Source organism: Brachionichthys hirsutus, chromosome 9 (genome assembly GCF_040956055.1).
Source record: "Brachionichthys hirsutus isolate HB-005 chromosome 9, CSIRO-AGI_Bhir_v1, whole genome shotgun sequence".
NCBI lineage: Eukaryota > Metazoa > Chordata > Actinopteri > Lophiiformes > Brachionichthyidae > Brachionichthys > Brachionichthys hirsutus.
This window is the reverse complement of record NC_090905.1, coordinates 3,543,931-3,560,159: the sequence shown is the minus strand read 5'-3', so window position 1 is coordinate 3,560,159 and position 16,229 is coordinate 3,543,931. Positions and strand designations below refer to the sequence as shown.

Sequence of the window (16,229 nt, the reverse complement as noted above, 5' to 3'; positions counted from 1 at the left end):
AGGGCAAAACGCAGACCCAAATAAAACGCATGATAATATTACTAATGTGTTCATAACGCTGCAATTTATTTAGGTCTTTCATACATTTAAGGTGTGCTTTTGGAAGCAAAATTATTCAACCTCCAATGGGATTAATATATTGTTATATTGTGAGAAGTGGGTTCATGCATGAAGTATTGGACACAAAGAAGACAGATTACTTTTATTCTAGTATTAGGCAAAGCCGCACCAAAACCGTGAACTTCTCATTACATTTGTCAAAATAACACAATTCCATTCCTAGGAACCGCATATGGTTCCGCTAGTTTAGATAGATAGATAGGAACGTTAGCAGTGAAGAGTAACGGTAGCGACACGGACCAAAATAAAAGGCGCACAGTGGGCGGGTTCAATTCTGACTCAACGAATAGCAGCATAGAACGTCTCGCACTGTAGAAAGCACCGACCAATCAGAATCAGAGAGGGCGGGCCGGCTTCGCTGTGGTAAAGATGAGTTAGCGACACGAGTTTCTGCAAGACGCTTTCACGGACTATTTAAACTCCAGATGCTGATTTTATTCAAAAACTCACTTTATGTTTAAGGTATCTCGGCGTGCACTTATTGGTGAATGATGATTCTTGCCAAGGAGAGCCTGTTTTGTAACCCCAGGCTCTGACGTCGTCCTCGTGCGACTCAGCTAGTAAATAACCAGTTTGTTGTTGTCGCTGTCTCCTAATAATGATGGGGTCATCAATATATCATGGAATAAGGAGAGCACTTAAAACAAGGTTTGTTGTGATATTTTATATTCGAGTTCTGATATCGGAAAGCTCTGCTGATTATTATTATTATTATCCTGGCACATGTACAGCATATGATACCTTCCCAATAAGATGTATAACGTGCATGTGAAGATGACAGTCTAAAATTGACTTTGACTCAATTTAAGTGTGTCTTAATATTTTCCTGTCTCTCTCAGACCATCTTTACCCTGGAGGTTTCTCGCCACCCACGACGGGGCCCCAGTGGCTGATGCCGAGTCCATCTTTGCTCTGTCATCAGGCCATGGCAGGTGCGGCGTGGCGGTGGTACGAGCGACTGGTCCAGCCTCATCGACAGCGTTGAGGTCTATGGCCGGGCTCACGCGCTGCCTCCCCCCGCCACGCGCTGCCCTTTTACGCAGCATCACTGACCCTCAATCCAAAGAGGTGCTGGACCGAGGACTTGTCTTGTGGTTTCCAGGTCTGTTTTCTTGTCCAGAAAAACTCTAGAATGTTTTTTATTGTATATATTTTCTCATAGTAATATGATTATACTGATATAATTTCCCTCTGGGATTATTCAAGTATTCTGATATTTTCCTGTTGAGGGAAGACATTCATTTTGAACTGTTTTCGTGTGATTTCCTCCACTTTTATTCGCCCAAGTAAATGTAAATGACTCACAATCGTTGTGTTCTCTGTGGATATTTAAATGAAGGCTATTCAGACCATGCTGTTGTCTCGCAGCTCCTCATAGTTTCACAGGAGAGGACAGTGTGGAGTTCCACATCCACGGCGGCCCTGCTGTGATCAGTGCGGTCTTACAGGCTTTAGGTAACACACAGATGGCATTCTTTGCATTTCACAGATACATCATGTATCACATGTGTCCTTCCATCCGCATCATTACATACATATTCCAACTACAGGAACAAAAAACACAAAAACGAATGCCTCCATTTCCATTTGTAAGATCCATTAAATATTCTTCTTGGCAAGTGTTTACATTTTATCTACCTTGAATGAACACCCTCTAGAAAACCGATGGCCTCTCCGTTCACATAACTTTATTTGTTATTTTTTGCTCTGTGGCAAGATTTATCAGCATTTCAGAAAATGGCTTCATCATCATCATGAGACACATTTTCTAACAGTGGAAATGATGTGAAAGATTTAATCGGACACCCTGTAGATACCAGACAACAGTTCCCACATTATGACGAGCACCAAAGCAGATTTGTTATTCCTCACGAAAGATCCCTTTAATCCAATGATCCATTTCTTCTTCTTATCCCACTCTAAGCTTGTCTTCTGTTTAGGTGTTAGTGCTGGTTTTCCTTTGGCTTTTCTGTTTGCTAATCCATTTCATTCAGATGTTCGGCTATAAAATAAAATGCTTTTTCTGATATTTGTGTGGTTTAAAAACGACGTATAAATTAACTTAGTGTAGGCGTATGACCTATAAATGTGATCATTCAACTAATTGTATTTTACTGCAGTTCTTCGTTTCGCCCTCTAGAGGGCAGTGGCATATAAATCAGAACTTCAAATAATAGCAGGTCACCAATTAATTGAAAATGATCACTAATCACAAATTGTTATTTTGAGTTTACAGTGAACATGGCATTGCTGGATAATAAACACTCTTTAAATAAATAAAGTTTTTTTTTACTGTTTGTAAGATGACAACCGCCCAGTAAAGGTGAATATTCAGCTTTAATGGATCCTGATTTCCATCAGACTCACTCTGGTCTCCTGAGTGACACCTTGACCTTTCGTCCTCCTCTTTGTGTGTATCTGTCTGGGTGTTGGTGGATTGTGGTGCAAATACATGCACGCATTGCGCCTGATGGACGTCTGCTTACGTTTGTTGCTCAGGGAGAGTGCCTGGCATGAGGCCTGCTGAAGCTGGAGAGTTCACACGGCGAGCCTTTCAAGCAGGAAAACTGGGATTGACCGACGTAACTATAAAAAAGCATGGAAAAATACACACATCTGTGCATTTAAGTTCATGAAATTAGCAGATCTCTCCATTTATTTTTGAGCTTTTTTTTTGAGAATTAAGATAATCAATAGGTTGGGATTTTCTTCTTCTAAAAACATGCTTGGTGAAAATAACAGTGCAACAAATAGATGCTAATCCTAATCAATCGTTGAAGGTAGAGGGTCTCGGAGACCTGATCCATGCTGAGACGGAGGCCCAGAGGAGACAGGCTCTCAGGCAGATGTCGGGAGAGTTGGGCCGGCTGTATCAGGACTGGACCGACCGACTGAAGCTGGTAGGTTCTCAGCTTTATGGACTGGTGGGTTGCTCTTTGGTCGTCACCATGACTTCATCTCAGAACCAGCTCGGCAGGTGAACAGAGTGTGGGTAGAAGTTCCTCCTTGCCCCCTCCCTCGAGTTTGTGGCTGACAGTTCCCTGAAAACAATGTTTTGGAAAGTACCTGTCTGTCCTGTGCTGCCGGTCAGGTTCCTGTTTTCATGTTCCTGCAGTAAATCTGTTTCAGTTCAGTACGGAGAATCAAAATGCTGTGAAACGTGGATCATCGTCAGAACCCATCCGGGCTTTAAGACGAGTACGACACATTGATTAAATATAGTTGTTGTGTTTTTAGGGATAAATGAAGGAAAATTTCTGCTAAAATAGAATAAACTAAAATAAGATTTAAATGCGATTTGGTGTGAGAATACCCATTTGAACCGACCTCACAGTATCAAATCTGCGTTATTGATTATATTTACATAAATTGTAGAAGTCTTCTAGTAAAGGTTTTTATAGTTCAGCAATAATCACAGTTGATCTTGTGCCAGATTAAAATCACATATTTCTTAATTTGTGGTTGCTGTTCTCCTCCTGATTATGTAATTCCTGGCATCGTGACTCGGTTTTCCAAACTTTGGGAACAGAACCAAGTCCGATCCTGCACTGTTTTTGGCTCAAGCGCTGAAGCCACCGAGAGACAACGCTGAGCCGTGGATTTATTTCCTGAGGAACACCACTAATAAGCATTCAAGGACATGCGGTTTTTATTTTTGACTTTCCAAGAACAATAATTGCTAAAATAGCATCTTTGGCATCGTACCATCTCGTGTTACAGCCGCTCTGGTGGGTTTTGTTTTTTCCTTCTCGGTACATCTGGCTTTCGTGTTTGTTTGGGCGGATTAAAACACAGCATCTGCACGTCTGCCTTTAAGACAGGCTCACCATACAGACCTTGATGTAATCTCTGCTTGGCTTTACTTATCTGTACTGCATCCTGTACTGCGTACCGCAGATAAGGGTCAGAAAGTGTACTCGGTCTCGAAGGTGAGATAAACCGGATCGGGGGGGCAGAGCGCACTGGGCATACTGGAAAACAGGGCTTTGCAGCGAGCTGGTTTGACGACTCCACGCCGGTGATCTTTATTTATTGGCACCAGAACTGACCGCCTGGTCCGGGAGATCTCCCTCGGGAAATCGTTCAGCTCCTTGTTGCCAGCTTGCTTGGCAGTATTTCCTGGAAGCAATTTAAACATGATCTTATTTCAGACGGCGGTTCCTGGGAATCCAGTTTATCAGAAGTGAGTCGTCTGTATGTTCGGCGTCAAACCGAAGCATTTCGCTAGCCCTCGGTTTCCCGCTTTCGTGAAGGGCCTGAATGGGTCAGAGGAATCTGATGCTTCCTGTATTTGTGCAGTCGCACCACCATTGTGTTTTTAATCCAGTGTCAATCAACCCAGTGATGTGTTGCATGTGTTGATGTGTTGCAGTGTCTGGCTCACGTCGAGGCCTTCATTGACTTCAGTGAAGACGAGCTCATTGAAGATGGGGTCTTGGACCAGGGTAAGCATGAACCTCATTGTTAGTGGTGCTCGTCCCGTGGGCTTAGAGGGGTCCGGCCGCCTTTCCTTTCCTGTTTGCATCTTCGACAGGTTCTGCAGGGAGAAGCCAAAGACATCCAACAGCTCAAGAGAAAATTCCCTTTAGGAAGTGTGGAAAAATAGGCCGGGGGGGGGGGGGGGGATTAGAGTCATTCGTGTTGCCTTCAAAGCCAAATGCCATGTCAGTCAAAAGAGGTACAGTCTAAGGCTTTAAGCGTTCTCCCGTATGTGTGTGTGTGTGTGTGTGTGTGTGTGTGTGCGTGCACACCTACATGAAAGATGTTGCCTGTTTGGCAGTGGCAGAGCTCTTCAAGAGCCTTAGACATTGTGAACCCTCCGCACAATAAAGCCCGGGAACAACTTTGTTCCGGTGGCACGGAATGTGGCAAATAATAGACTCGTCTGTAAATATAGAAAACCTGGCTGTAAATACTTTCCGTCGTCGGCTGCGAATGTACCGTAAATATCTTGTTTATCGTTACCTCTGAGGCGTTCTTATTTTCCTTCTCAAGCCGGATGCATTCCTGCCAGTTTCGAGTTTTATGAAAGAGAAGTGAGGTGTTGTGGGTAAATCGAGTTTTCCGCTTCAGCCACAGAGACTGATCCTTAACCCATTTTTCATCCAGACGAAGGATGTCAGACATCGGAGGCCGGGCCTTCTTCCTTCAAAGTACAAAAAAATCATTTTACAAGGCCACAAAAGGGAAGTCAAACACGAACCCTGTGTCTGTCTCTGACCCCCCCCCCCCCCCCTTTCCTCACAGTGGACAGATTGGTGTCCAACCTCCAAGCAGAGATGGAACGACACCTAAAGGATGAGAGGAGGGGTGAGCGGCTACGCAGCGGCGTACAGGTGGTGATAGCAGGAGCCACCAATGCAGGGAAAAGCAGCCTCCTGAACACACTGTGTAAGTCCAAGCAACCCCTCACACACACACAGACACTTGGTAGATTCTCCTCTCGTTATATCCAGGCCAGAGACCTGCAGCCATCGTGTCTCCCATTGCCGGCACCACCAGAGACGTGGTGGAGACGGCTCTGGACATCGGTGGATTCCCCGTCGTCCTGAGCGACACGGCCGGCCTCAGAGAAAGCCCAGACCTGGTGGAGAGAGAGGGGGTCCGCCGAGCCCGGGAGAGGTGGGGGACATGAAATTATATCAAACAACACAATTAAACATTTTTATGATGCAGACAAAAACAATGTAAAGACATGAACTCTGGTGCGGCTACAGCTTCAACGACTGTTCACAAGTGTGTAACGAAACAATTCGACGGGGGGGGGGGGGGGACCGATGAAAAATGTTCCTGGAGACAAAGAAGGGAAGAAATAAGTCACTGATTTCCGCCGGTGCAACGGTCATATATAATGTCTGCGTCAACGCTAGCGTTTATATTACTGCAGAGCCACAGTTAAAAATAAGCGAGACAAACAGTCGCAGAATGAAGAGCCTCCTTTCCTCGTCGTGACGTTTTCACCAATAAGACGTTCTTCATGCGTGACATTGAGGACGGACCGATGGGGCCGTCCGCTGACGGCTGCTTCCGCTGTTTAGAGTAGAACGTTAACGGTGCTTGAAGCACTTCGCCATCGTTCAGAGAGGCAAAGACAAACACGGGCGTGTCATATGTGCACGTGTGACACGGCACGAAGACAAAACAAATGTCAATGGGCGAATACACAGGCTTGCATAAATACCCAACCAACAGCCGTACGCAAATACAGGTGTCAAATCGCTGCATTCTTTCTGAGGCGATAAATAAGTGTAATAATAAACGTTCGGGATTGTTGGCAAAAAACACAGATTACGGTCCAGATAAAACTGCGGCTGCATAAATAACATTTTCAGCGTGGACAGGCTGTAATTTCTCTGCTGTTTTGTTTAAGTTATTTGGGCGACCTCTTGGCTCTGAAGGAAGGGTGGGCAGTTTCTGTTCAGTAGGGAACTTTCTGTGCAGGGAGCAGGTCGGAGACTCGTGACCTGGGTCACTACAGGAAGGACGTGGTAAGTGCAAGCATCCGCTGCTGCTGCTGCTGCTGCCTCACTGTGGGACCAGGGTGTGTTTGAATACCCTCAAATATTTCTCTCATGACTTACCTTATCGTTTGTGAGGCGAATCATAATGATAACATGAACAGTATGTGGACTCGGGAAAAGGTTTAGGGCCACATGAGAATTGTTTTAAGGATTCTCGTGTTACAATCACAAATCTAAAAAAATATTATTTTTTTATATAAAAGTCAGAAAAAAAGTTATAACTCTGACTTCAATCTCAGAATTCTTAGTGTTTGTTTTCTGACATTCTTCTCAGACTAAAAGGTTTATTCCTAGACTTTTGACTTTTGCCTCACTCCATGCACGTGCAGCCTCGTGCCATGTTCAAATCAGATTTAAGAATTCCCACCACGGAATTACAAATTCAGATTTAGACTCTTATTGACATCTGAGTTGCATCAAAAGTCAGAATCATCATAATCCTTCCCGAAGCAAGTTTCCCTCCCACACAATCATCGCTATAGTATAGACAAAAGACGTGTTTCAGACGCCACCAAAATAAAGACACGGGTAGCAGGAGGGGGGGTTCTAGGGGACGATTAGGCTTCTGGCCCTCTGGCCCCACTGTGACAAAAAAAAGACTTTCCGTACAATTGTCAGCCTGTAGATTTCATTAATTTACATTTTGACGGCTGGATTTAAGAGTTTAAAAAGATCCAACCATGTTTTGTCAAAGCGCTGCTGTGACCGTGTGAAGAGTTCCGGGTCAAAAGTTGAGGCTGCTTTTGTTTTTCCAGAGTGGAGCAGGCCGATCTGACTCTGGTGGTTGTGGACTGTGCTCATGTCCCCACTGATGTTCAGGAAGCTGCAGCCTTCCTTCAGGGACACCTCCGGAGTGTCCTTCCCGCCCAGGCGAAGCCTGAGACCGGTAGGACAGCTTGACCTCATCAGCTTCTGCTTCACTGAACCGTAATTTAGGATTATAGATAAATGATCAAATAAATATGCCGTATCGTACCACATTTAGAGCCACGTCCTGCATTTGGACATGGCTGGGGGGACAGCGTTTTAAGACCCCAAGATAAACGAAATGGGAACATGGGGGAGTAATCAGGGAGCCACTCATTTTTATTTTATTTTTTTTCACCACAGGATTCCCAGCAGACAGGTTTCTTCTGGTGCTGAATAAAACGGATCTGTTGCCTCGGGAGCAGAAGCAGAAGCTGGACGGAGACCTGAGCCGGTCCTCCGGCCTCCCTCCGATTTGTCTGATCTCCTGCCAAACAAGCGATGGACTGCGTGACTTCCTCGCTGTGCTGCACCGCAGCGTCAAAAATCTGTGAGATGCTGAAATTTACAATGTTTTGATGCATCAGATCACATCAGAAATGATTCACTGCCGCAGGACCTTTTCTGTATTTATAGGTGTTGCCAGTGTCTCCACCAGAAATACAAAATAAAGTACAAAATTATGGCTGTTGATCACGCTGGATCATTTTGTTCTCTAACTTCCTCTCTAGGTGTGGCGATCCTCTGGCTGGTGCCCCCACCCTGACCCAGGCCCGCCACAGGGCCCAGCTGCAGCAGTGTGCTGTGGCCTTGGCTCAGTACCAGCGGTACAGAGACATTGACCTGGCTCTGGCAGCTGAGGGGGTTCGCCTGGCTCTCACCAGCCTGGGTCGGATCACTGGACGGGTCGGGGCGGAGGAGATCCTGGACATCATCTTCAAAGACTTCTGCATTGGAAAATAGTTGGATTTGGATCCAACCTATTAATTTTGGGTTGTTTTATAAAAAATAATAAAAAAAAATATATATTTCTTTGTTCAGTGACCAAAAAATGCCAGAATATATGTTTAAAAACATGTAACCTGTCATTATTTACTTAAATCTGATCATGAATCAGTTTCCCCTCACATCATGACGAAAGGTAGAGAACCCGTTCCACCTATTCTTATAGAGAATGCCCACATCACTGAAACTCCAGTCCACGTTTTCCCCGTGACCGCGCTAATTGTAGGACGTCGGTCCCTGCAGCATGTTTGAAGCTTTAGGAGAAGAACGTGAACGGATGGATGAAGAATGGATATAAGAAAGTTTTTTAAGAAAGTAAGTTTATCACTGCTGGTAGGAACATTTAGTTATTGTGTGACACACTTAAGGGAAACGCACAGACACATTAGCCATGGAGCTGTATGGGAGAACCACAGCCCTGAGCAATGCCCACAGCCTCCCTGAATCAGGGGCAGAGACCTGCAGAACCTGGAGGAACCTGCAGGTTCACGCACTGAATGGAACTCAGACACAGTGAAAAGAGAGTTACTTTTCCCTTGTGTGGGTAGGATGGCTGGCGACCTTGAGTTAAGATTTAAATGTGTCCTAAATGAATATGAATATGAATGAATATATTTATTAGATAGAATGTTAGAGTACAAGTACAGTCACACAGTAGCATGTATTACAGTACAAATAAAGTCAAACATCCTGTCTAAGAGGAGCATTTCAAAAAAGCCCTTGCGGTCTTGTTTCCGTTGAAAGTCCTTCGTACATAAATCATCCACAATTAACAATACAAATTAAACAATACAAATAAAAATGAAACCAATATTAAATCTGAGAACCTCTTGAGTGGATCACACTTGAATGAACTCTGAAAACACTCCAGCCTGAAAACAGAGGAGGTTCTGGTGGCATGAAAACAGAGGCTGGACGTTCTCCCAAAGATATATTGTCTGTGTACAACCTCCTTGATTCAGACATGTTTCCCTCTCTGAAGGTTCTACCCAAGTTGCCCTAACAGTTCCCGTAAGCAGCTGCTCATGTGAACGGTCCTTTAGTGCACTGCGTCTGGCTCAAACGAGCCAGAAAAGACTTCACAGTCTTGCAGTCATTGAAGAAGACGAGCTTCAGAATCACAACAGAGTGATTGACAGATTTGCTTCTCTTAAAAACAGACGGCATTCTTTGATGCTTCCATCCACCAAATAAGTTGTAATGTGAGCCTTTTTTTTTATTGTTAATACTGTAAACATTATCTTACTGGTTAAACCTGTTTGTTGTTGTACTGTATTGAAAAACAGACAGAAATAATATTAATGTATAATTTCTCAGTCCTTGTTAGCCGTTTGTGAGGTTTTGTTCTCTTACGCTACATTTGCTCACATCCTGTGCATCTCCTGGGGGCTAAGCCCCCCCTGTCCTTCAAACCTAGTGACGCCCCTGCTCGACACCAAGGAAATCTCAAATAATTGTTCCGTCTAGACTTCCAATAGAAACTTCCCAGAGATTCACAGGAAATTCCAGCGATAATTCAGGAGGAGTTCTGATAGTTTGACCCTCGTGAAAACCGACCCCTGGAATTTAATATCGCTTTGCTCCTTTGACTGTCCCTTTATCCGGATCCACTCTATAGCTGACTTTGCAAAACGTTTAAAATCATTCTGTTACTTATAATCGAACGTATGGAAGGACTGTCCTCCTGCTGTGTGCTGACAGACCACATGTTTAACTGGCTACTGACAGGAAGAGGAAGTTGTAAAGGTTTAGTACACTTCATAAAACGACGGCATTCATATGCTTGTAAAACGCATCATAAAAACACCATTAATCCTACAGTCTCGACTTTTAGCCACAAAAAACACAACAATTCGTGCAAAACTTCATCCTAAGTCCGATGCGATGATGCCTTTTTATGACTTATTGTCTATTGCAGTAGACAGTTGTGTCCTTTCGGGAAACACAAGTGTGGCTATATTAAGAATATCTGACCTCCAGTGAGCCGCTGCTGCCAAAAGTTTTGAGTCTTTGTTGTATTTTTTAATGGCAAAGTGACAAAACAGGCATAAATAAATGGTCTTTGGTTAGCGTGATTTAAAGTCTTCGCTAAATAGAACACAGTCAGTCACAGGAAGTATTTACAGTAACATTGAGGACGACTTTACATTTCTCTGGTTGGACAACAAGGCTTTTCACAGCAACAGTTTCAACCACAAATACCGGTAAAAAAAAAAAAAACATCCCTAGACGAAGCATGCACAGATCAACAACGGGCACGCCATCAACACGCCGTGGGTCCAGGGTATTTACTGGACTTTCTACGTGTCCTTCAGTCGTCGCTCTGCTGCTTCCTCTCATCTGACCTGTGAGACAAAACAACCAAATCGTCATCAGATCATTTCCTAAAAACACTTGATGAAAACGATGGAGTCTGAAGTACGTGAATAAGAGACAAAGACAACGATGGGAGGACGGACATAGACACTAAGTGAAATGCAAGTATCCGAAATATGTCTCCAGAAGGAGCTTCACGGACGTTCATGATCCTCTGAGGATGAATCGTACTGACTCCATGCTCAGGTCAAAGGCTTTAACTTGACTGTTTTGTATTGTGACTAAATAAATACCTTCTAAACTAACGATATTCCCGTAAACATCGGTTTACCGTTGGAGTTTTGCTGAGGACAGGAGGTCCAACGACCGGCTGCTGCGCTCCGGGCTGGCCGGCCTGCTGTGGGCTTCCCTGGAGAGCAGAAGCTCTGGGAGCGCCAGGCTGAAAGGGAAGACGGTGTCTGAATTATTTAACAACGCACACAGTTGTTACACCGGAGCGACTTCACCTGTTCGTGGGCGCATGAACTGTTCGCTAATGACCTTGGAGTTTTTGTGATCACATGACTCCATAAAATGTTTGTTCTGTGTTATCTGGCCTGTCCAGTCTTCCTGCTGCTGCCCTCAGATTCCTCTTTTCTGCTGACTCCACACACACACACACACACTGCTCTCCATGTAAACAATGGAATAAATCCTATCAAAATGATTTGATGGTTCCCGTCAGGGAGCCAAACGAGAGAATTTGTGAAGATTTTTGAAATGAGCAATGGTGAAAGAAGACGTTTTGATCTGGTCGGTTGTCAGCACGAATCCCCTGGCTGACTACGTGTCTGAACATTTAGCCTTACCTTATGATATTTAAGAATTGTATCGTCTCAAGAATCTTTTCTTTCTCTTTATTTTCTTTGAGCACTTCAAATTTTAACACAACAAAAAAAAAAAAACAGCAAACATAAAATGCCCAAAAGGAGTAGGCAGAAGCAGAAGGCTTATTAACGCCTACCCGCGTTCAAAAATAATAAATTATCCATTACCATCCAGCAATCAGGTACACAGAAATAGAACAAATAGACGTTACATAATACAAATCATATTCATAATAAACTGTTGAACTGCTGATTTTTATCACAAAACGTTCTGCACACATCCGGATTTTGGGATATTTTTATGTATGCATGTGTGGTGAAGGTGAAATATACTTAGTATTAGCATAGCAACATGTGACCTGTGTTAATAAAGGACTTGAAGCCGTGTGTGTGTGTGTGTGTGTGTGTGAGTGAGTTTTACCTTGGGCTGAGTGTTGATCAGCCGCTGAAGCATCTGCAGCTCTTTATCTTTCAGCGCTAAACTGACTTCCTGCAGCTTCCTCTGTTCTCTCAGCTGGTTCTGCTCAAGCAGTAGTTGCTCCACCTGAACAAAAGAAAATATTGCATTTAAATATTTTGTTTACACTCATACATTTATTCATGCATATCATTTACCTGGATATCGTGAGTCCTTTGCTTGAGCTGCAGCTTCTTGGCGGCATCTGCGGTCGCCTCGTTACGATTGCGTTCACACTGCTGGAAGTCCGCCTTCAAATGTGCGTTTTCTACCTCCAGTCGACTGGAAAGGGCTTGGATTTCAGACACCTAGAAGAAGGAAGTCATTTCACGAATGAAACTCCAACGGTAAACTTCAACGGTTTACCGTTGGAGTTTTGCTGAGGACAGGAGGTCCAACGACCGGCCGCTGCGCTCCGGGCTGGCCGGCCTGCTGTGGGCTTCCCTGGAGAGCAGAAGCTCTGGGAGCGCCAGGCTGAAAGGGAAGACGGTGTCTGAATTATTTAACAACGCACACAGTTGTTACACCGTAGCGACTTCACCTGTTCGTGGGCGCATGAACTGTTCGCTAATGACCTTGGAGTTTTTGTGATCACATGACTCCATAAAATGTTTGTTCTGTGTTATCTGGCCTGTCCAGTCTTCCTGCTGCTGCCCTCAGATTCCTCTTTTCTGCTGACTCCACACACACACACACACACTGCTCTCCATGTAAACAATGGAATAAATCCTATCAAAATGATTTGATGGTTCCCGTCAGGGAGCCAAACGAGAGAATTTGTGAAGATTTTTGAAATGAGCAATGGTGAAAGAAGACGTTTTGATCTGGTCGGTTGTCAGCACGAATCCCCTGGCTGACTACGTGTCTGAACATTTAGCCTTACCTTATGATATTTAAGAATTGTATCATCTCAAGAATCTTTTCTTTCTCTTTATTTTCTTTGAGCACTTCAAATTTTAACACAAAAAAAAAAAAAACAGCAAACATAAAATGCCCAAAAGGAGTAGGCAGAAGCAGAAGGCTTATTAACGCCTACCCGCGTTCAAAAATAATAAATTATCCATTACCATCCAGCAATCAGGTACACAGAAATAGAACAAATAGACGTTACATAATACAAATCATATTCATAATAAACTGTTGAACTGCTGATTTTTATCACAAAACGTTCTGCACACATCCGGATTTTGGGATATTTTTATGTATGCATGTGTGGTGAAGGTGAAATACACTTAGTATTAGCATAGCAACATGTGACCTGTGTTAATAAAGGACTTGAAGCCGTGTGTGTGTGTGTGTGTGTGTGAGTGAGTTTTACCTTGGGCTGAGTGTTGATCAGCCGCTGAAGCATCTGCAGCTCTTTATCTTTCAGCGCTAAACTGACTTCCTGCAGCTTCCTCTGTTCTCTCAGCCGGTTCTGCTCAAGCAGTAGTTGCTCCACCTGAACAAAAGAAAATATTGCATTTAAATATTTTGTTTACACTCATACATTTATTCATGCATATCATTTACCTGGATATCGTGAGTCCTTTGCTTGAGCTGCAGCTTCTTGGCGGCATCTGCGGTCGCCTCGTTACGATTGCGTTCACACTGCTGGAAGTCCGCCTTCAAATGTGCGTTTTCTACCTCCAGTCGACTGGAAAGGGCTTGGATTTCAGACACCTAGAAGAAGGAAGTCATTTCACGAATGAATGTGGCATGTTCATTTCTTCCATGTGGAAGCAGAGAAAGGTGGAAGGTGTCTTGGATGAGGACCGATTACGTTTCCTGATGTCCCTTCTGACAAAATTGTAATTTTGTCTCCTATCAAAAACTATATTTGATCATGTGCATGTTTCTCAGTTTTACAGTGGACTACATGCTGCACAGCCCCTGAAGGAATTAAATAAACCTGTGAAGTGTACGTTTTATCTCTTCTGTGAATCGTTGCTTGGTCAGCAAAGCCAAACGCCTGACCTCTGACCCTGCCTTTGTCTGTCTCTTTAGCTCAATTTATCATTTAACGCAGAGGATATACTTCCTCCCGTGAGAAACTGGTTTCCCATCTCATTTGTTATTTGGAATATTCCATCACGTTTTGTGGCGAGGCTCGGCCAGCGGTGGAAAGAACTCTGAGGTCATTCCTCAACAGCTGTGTAGCAGAACTCGGAGTTACTTCACTGAAGAATTTCTTTCTGTTCTGTTGACTAAGCTGATCAAATGGTGTCAGTGTAATATCTTTTTGAGCTATCTATAATAAATCAATTTAAAGAAAAACACTCACCTTGTCGCCCACTTTGTCTAGATACAGCTGAAACTTATTCTCCACTTCTCTGGACAAGTTTGTGCAACTGTTCCGCATCTTTTCCATTTGTTCCCTCTGACTGTCACACGTGAGGTGAAAGGTCATCTGGTTGGGGAGAAGGTTGTTGATCCTGCTCAGGAAATCCCTGGTCACCGTTTTGATTCCATCCAAAGACTGACTGAAATCCTCTTTGCACTTCCTGGTTAGAAAAGAAAAAGAAAAAGAGAAGCCAATCACGCATTTCATGTTTGCATTTTCAGCTACAGGGCAGATGGACAAACGGACGGCACCTGCTGTAGGAGGCAAGCTGCTCCGTCAGCACGGTGTTCTCCCTGCGCTGGCCGATGGCCTCCTGGAACTGCCTGTCCCGGTCTTTGAGCGCCGCGTCTCTCTCGTGGCTCAGGTACAGGACCGTCTGCGTGAAGTTTGCCTGAATGAAGCTGATCATGGCTTTCTGCTGCGCGTTGAGGCTCTGCAGAGTCCTCAACTCACCTGAAAGGTTCCATCAAAAAATAAACCGCAGAGCCTACTTCATAAACGTGATGTGAAGGGTTATAAACGAAAAAAGGACACAAAGAACAGAATAGTTTTCACAGTGTTTAAAGTCAGTATGAGAGTACGTACTGCTGGCGGCGAAGGAAAGGGCCGGTTGGATCATGGTGGTGGGGCGCCGTGCCGCCATGCTGAGCATCATCGCACTCTTTTTCTCACAGGTTTCCTACAAAAGGAAATAATTCATACAGCGATTCATTGTTTGTGGGGTCTCAAATACTCAATTACTTACACAGTATATTCTATCCATAGTACTTACATTTGTTTCATTTGAATTTATGAAATGTGACCATTAGCTATAGACTAAAGTATCCGGTACTTTAATACTTTTATTAGTGGATCATTTTACAAACTAGTTTGAAATTGAGAGTACATTTTTTTTTACAATTATTTTCAAATAAGATGTAAAACTACATCGATGCCTTCAGGAAGACTTTGATTTTTCACGTCGTCTAATCCTTCCTTTAACCCTGACAAAGGTCATTTTTTTCTAAATGTGATTAAGACACATTAAAAGCTGCTTAGTGACCTGCTTCCCTGAAAGTGTTAATAACATCCTCTTAGTCATCTACTCACTAGTTTTCCTTTCAGCAGATGTTCGGTGATGTTGGCATCGGTCTTCAGCTTCTCCACGTCTTTCCGGAGACCGTCTCTCTCGGCCGTTCGAGCTCCCAGCTGAGCGTCCAGGTTGGCCTTCTCTTTCCTCAGCTGGACGTTGGTCTCGCTCAGCCTGTTGAAGTTGATCTCCAGCTCCTTCAACCAGATCACTCAGCATCATCAACACGGCATTTCACAGCTCTGAACGTGTTAGATGGGCTTATGGCAAAGCTCATTTTGAGTTACACAACATGTCCTAAACGTAGCAGATTGATTCTGCTGCAATCAAAAGCTGCTGGAGAAATAATTCCGTTTCATTTTCAATGTCAACTTTAAGAACTTTGTGTTGAAAAAACAAACCATCATTCAAAATTCAGCATTTTACTTAAAATAACCTTCAGTAATGCAATTAGATGGAAATAAATCCCTTACTTTGACCCTCTTCGCCTCTGCAGACTTCTCAGGCTGGCCATAGATGAGGAAGAGCACCAGGCTGACGATGATCAGAGACTGGATCAGAGAGGAGAAGAAGAAGACGATCCTCATGTAGTAGCCACAGCTCTTCCCTCTGGATTGGTGCAGAGGCTCCCTCGCCTCCTGCCGAAACTTGGCATGGGAGTAGCTGGAGCTGTGCATGACTGCTGGAGGTGAAATGGTGGCAGCGGAGTCTGGAAGATCTAAGCGGGAATTATTTTTTGCTAAAATCCACCTTGTTTCCGTGCCTGAGGTGATCCTCTCTGGAGAACAGGTGCTGAGGATTTAAA

The 16,229-nt window shown here is 43.9% G+C and overlaps 2 protein-coding genes across 2 annotated transcripts; one reads left to right on the top strand and one right to left on the bottom strand.

Annotated features, from left to right (window-relative positions):
• The first annotated feature begins 721 nt into the window (after positions 1–721).
• gtpbp3 (GTP binding protein 3, mitochondrial) lies at positions 722–9,890 on the top strand. The gene is made up of 11 exons (XM_068743473.1): positions 722–726; positions 960–1,222; positions 1,489–1,575; positions 2,620–2,702; positions 2,901–3,020; positions 4,493–4,565; positions 5,368–5,511; positions 5,577–5,742; positions 7,397–7,527; positions 7,752–7,938; positions 8,120–9,890. The coding sequence occupies exons 1-11, from the start codon at positions 722–724 to the stop codon at positions 8,349–8,351; spliced, it is 1,491 nt and encodes a 496-aa protein (XP_068599574.1). The 3' UTR covers positions 8,352–9,890.
• Positions 9,891–12,386: 2,496 nt separating this feature from the next.
• plvapb (plasmalemma vesicle associated protein b) lies at positions 12,387–16,101 on the bottom strand. The gene is made up of 8 exons (XM_068743472.1): positions 15,898–16,101; positions 15,445–15,621; positions 14,941–15,034; positions 14,607–14,808; positions 14,296–14,515; positions 13,545–13,694; positions 13,351–13,473; positions 12,387–12,506 (listed from the first exon to the last, which is right to left on the bottom strand). Exons 1-8 carry the CDS (start codon positions 16,099–16,101, stop codon positions 12,387–12,389), a joined length of 1,290 nt encoding a protein of 429 aa, XP_068599573.1.
• Between the last annotated feature and the right edge of the window lie 128 nt (positions 16,102–16,229).